The 4,451-nt window shown below is 41.9% G+C and overlaps 1 protein-coding gene across 1 annotated transcript; it reads left to right on the forward strand.

Moving 5' to 3' along the window:
* The first annotated feature begins 315 nt into the window (after positions 1 to 315).
* LOC121199213 (olfactory receptor 52D1-like) lies at positions 316 to 1,254 on the forward strand. Its single transcript, XM_041063702.1, has one exon. The coding sequence runs from the start codon at positions 316 to 318 to the stop codon at positions 1,252 to 1,254; it is 939 nt and encodes a 312-aa protein (XP_040919636.1).
* Positions 1,255 to 4,451: the final 3,197 nt, after the last annotated feature.

Consider the following 4,451-nt stretch of genomic DNA (forward strand, 5'->3'; position numbering starts at 1 on the left):
GTTCAGTCATTTCACCATGGATTTTTGTTTTTTTTAAATCCATAAACTGAGCAGATGCACTTTGTTCTGTACACGAACATCTACACAAACAAACCTCTTGAGAATTCCCAGTGCTTGTGTTGTTGCTGTTTGGATGGATATTAATACATGGAGCTGAAGGAGGAGGAAGGATGCAGCTGCCATTCACAGTAAAGGATGTTCCTCCAAGTCTGTGACTTCTCAGTAAAATCTGAGTGTTTGCAGCCAAATTGAAATGTATCTTGAGTTGGATCTCGTCACAGCAAAATAAGGGTCAAAGATTTTTTTCCTTCTTTGATGGATCATGTTCAGAATGTTTCCACAGTGAGTGTTTTTTCTCTGTCAGCATTCAATGACACAATGAATCACACAGCTGTTATCTTCTCTCTCACTTTACTGTGTTACTGTGTGATTCTCTTTGTTAATATCTCACTCATCATGATCATTGTCTTAGATGACAACTTGCATGAGCCCATGTACATTTTATTATGTGTGTGTTGTATTAATGGCCTTTATGGCACGACAGGTTTCTACCCCAAGTTCCTCTACGACCTCCTGTCGACCTCTCAGGTCATCTCGTATGGTGGATGTCTTTGTCAGGCGTTTGTGCTGTACTCATTTGTTTGCAGTGACACGTCTGTCATTACAGTTATGTCTTATGACCGGTATCTGGCCATATGTCGGCCTCTGCAGTACCGCTCCGTCATGACGAAGAGGAGGCTCTCTGAGCTGGTGTTCCTCTCTTGGTTCACACCTTTCTGCATCTTCTCCGTTAACATCCTGCTGACAACCAGACTCACCTTCTGTGGTAAAAACATTCAGAGACTCTTCTGTGTTAACTGGCTCATTGTTAAACTTGCCTGCCCTGACATGGACACTTTTGTAAATGATGCATTTGCTCTGAGTACACTATCTATTTATATCTGTCATTGGTTCTTTGTTGTTTGGACTTACATATATGTTGTGAAAACGTGCGTGAAGTCCAAAGATGACAGGGCCAAGTTCATGCAGACGTGTGTGCCCCATCTAATCTCTTTAGTCACTTTTTTTGTCATTGTGGTGTCTGATTTGATGCACATGCGATTTGCCTCCAAAGATTTACCTCAGAGTTTTCAAAACTTTGTAGCTCTCGCTGTTCTCTTTATTCCTCCACTCACCAATCCTCTTCTTTACGGCTTTAAACTAAACAAAATCCGCAGCAGAATTCTGGTTTTGGTTCGTGTGCGGCAAAAATGATCTGTTTCAATGATCTGAGCTTTATCTGCTCTGATCCATCTGCTCTATGATCACGGCTTTATACCTTCATGTGGCGTTAACAGTCATTTACTTTATACTGGAGGCATTAAATCACGTTTACATTTAAACTTATCTCATGTTTGTTTTCTTTTTTTATGTGCATACATTGAGAAAAGTGACAAATCATAGACTTCACACCATAATGAAACCTGAAGAGCTGTGCATCGTTAGGTTGAAGAAACTTGACAAAAAATAAACCTTTACACTAAAAAGACCTGCTCTGCTGCTCTATGGTATCTGTATTTTAAAGATGGTGTATTATATTCACATCCTGTAAAACCACAATGCGTGTGTTACTGACCTGAAGAGCAAAACACAATTTGTTGAACACAAATATTCAAATCTCAGCTGTGTGAAACAGGCATCAGTGAAGCTGAGATTTCAGATTTAAAATCAAAGTTAAAGTTTCTAATTTATCCAAAAGAAATGGTTTTTGTGAGTGAGCTCCTGTTTTGTTTTGTACGTACATCTCTTTACAATATTCTCAGTGTTAGCTCAGAGTTACCTGTAGGTTTTCTGAGCCGTGATGTTGCTGCAGGTCGCTGAGAGGAGCTGCTCTTCCTTTGGCAGCCATGTTTTCTTATTCCTGTGTCTACAGCTTCTCTTTCACTGTGTCAGTCTCCTTTTCTGAAGGATCAGTGTTAACCCTTGTATGGTGTTTGGGTCTGTGGGACCGATTTTCAATTCTTATCACTATTATTAATTATTTTTTCAAACTCAGACTCACTTGCCTTGGCTCATTTTCTGTGAAAAACATATATCAGAACTCACACCCCCCTACACATTTATATTACATACAGGATGTTCGGGTCCACTGGACCTGGGGCTAATGAAAGTGTGGAAATTGTAGGTCCTGTGTACCTTCACTCTGTCCTCCTCCTGTCTGGGCCTGCTGTTAGTGTGTGTGTGAGTTTTGTGTGTCTGCCAAAGCTAGCTGACATCAGGACAGTGTGGGACAAGTGGGTTCACTGCCTCCCCACCGCCTAATGCTCACCATTGATGAGCAGCTAGTTGCCCAAGTTGCAAGAGTTGTCCTGGACATGACTCAGGGACTCAGTGGACACAACATCACATGCAACATTTTTTTTTACCTTGCACAAGCTGGGATCAGAGCTCCTGAAAAGGAAGCTGATCATGGTGGGAACGATATGGAAAGATAAGTCTGAGCTCCCACCCCAACTGCTGACTACAGAGAACAGGCCTGTCAATTCTTCCAAGTTTGTGTACACGGCCAACATGTCCCTGGTATCCTACATGCTAAAGAAATGAAGAGGAGAAAGGAAGAGAGGAATGTGGTACTCATGAGTACACAGCACAGGGATGAGAGCATCTGTGGCCAGCAGCAACAAGAAGAAGCACTGTGAGTGTGTGGACCCAAGATGGACAGGAAAACACAATATACATGTATCAAGTGCAAGAAGTACATATGCAACACACACAGTAAATGTGTTCAATGGGGCTGATGTGTTGTCCAGACTGACATGGTTACTGTATGTGCTCAGCTTGTGTTGTATAAATCGACTTGAATGGGCTGAATTTCTAGTGAAGTTCAAATTAATACAGATCAGTAGTCATGAAAAACCTTGTTTCATTTGTAAATCTGTTGATTTTTTTCCATTCATATCTTGATTGTAATTGATTTTCTTTTTTTATTACATTTTATTAAAAAAACAACAAAAAACGAGTAGCGCTTTAATTCATAAATGTGATCTAACAAAGGTAAAGGGAAAATATTAACCATATATGCTGATTATATAGCTTGTAATTGAGATGAAATAAAAATCTGTTGAGTATTTTAACATAAAATTGCTTGATTGTGTTGAATTAAAAACCCCAAAATGCAGCGGGTCCACCAGACCCACAAACACTGGCTTAGTGACAAAAATATGAACACCACACAAGGGTTAAAGTCAAGGCAAGTAGGTTTATTGTGATTTCAGCCATATACATAGTACACAGTGAGACGAAACAACGTTTCACCGGGAACAATTAAAACACAGTAGAGACAAGACAATCATTGAGATCACACATTTCTTCTTTCACACACATACACACATTCACACTGACACACACACCCACACTCTAGGACACACGTTATTATATATAGAAGTGCTGAAACATTAAACATCATGAGATTAAACATGCAATTGGATAATGAGATTAAACATGCAATTGGACTACTATTGAAGGGGAGCCCACTGCTGCAGGGGAGCCCTCTGCTGCGCCTACTGAAGGAGAGCCCACTACGCACCCTAGAGGTGGTTCACTTACTGCAGACGGCGGCGGTGAATGTAGACTTTGCAGCTCCCCTTCGTCCACTACTGCAAGGGAGTCCGCTACTGCAGCGGAGCAGTACTAGTGGGCACTGTCTGCAGTAGTGGGGAACAGGGGAGCTTCAAAGTCTTTTCTAGACTTTGTAAAGTCTGCTGCAGTCAGTGATGCAGGGTAGTGGGCTCACCTGCAGTAGTATTGGGCGCTGTCTGCAGTAGTGGGGGGTGCAGGGGAGCAGCAAAGTCTTTTCTAGACTTTGTAAAGTTTACTACAGGTGTGGGTGAGATCTGATCCTGAAAGACCACAGGTCTTATTTATAAACTCTGGCCTGGTGTCTCTGACATGTCACTGTGATGTCATTAGTTGACCTGCCTTTGATGTATTCTGGTGTCATCTTCTTGATAAATTCTGGCCTGTGTCTCTGTGATGTCACAGACTGTGATGTCATCAATAGCTGGGTTTCAGTCACGTGATCATGATGACGCATGTAGGCGGAGCGATTTCACATGGAGGGCAGGAAGTAAGTTACATGTCAAAGCCAATGGAGGAAATATTAGCAGAGAGTCCATATTGTACGGGTTTAGATCCTGTGTTGAGACAGAGTTGGACTTGACCCATACCTTTGATGAGCGAGTTTTCAACGGACGTTAAAGATTTGCCAACAATCGAGGCTGTTGAGATCACCAATTATCTTGTACTTCAGACCTCTTATTACACGAAACAGCAAATAAAAGCCTACAAAAGCCTGGAGGCATATAACTTCTTTGTGAGCGAGTGGGTCCACAACCTTGTTACCAAACGGCTCCAAGACGACTTTGCAGCTCCCCTTCACCCATTACTGCAGGGGAGCCCACTACTGTGCCCAC

This window comes from Toxotes jaculatrix, chromosome 2 (assembly GCF_017976425.1).
Source record: "Toxotes jaculatrix isolate fToxJac2 chromosome 2, fToxJac2.pri, whole genome shotgun sequence".
NCBI classification, from domain to species: Eukaryota; Metazoa; Chordata; class Actinopteri; family Toxotidae; genus Toxotes; species Toxotes jaculatrix.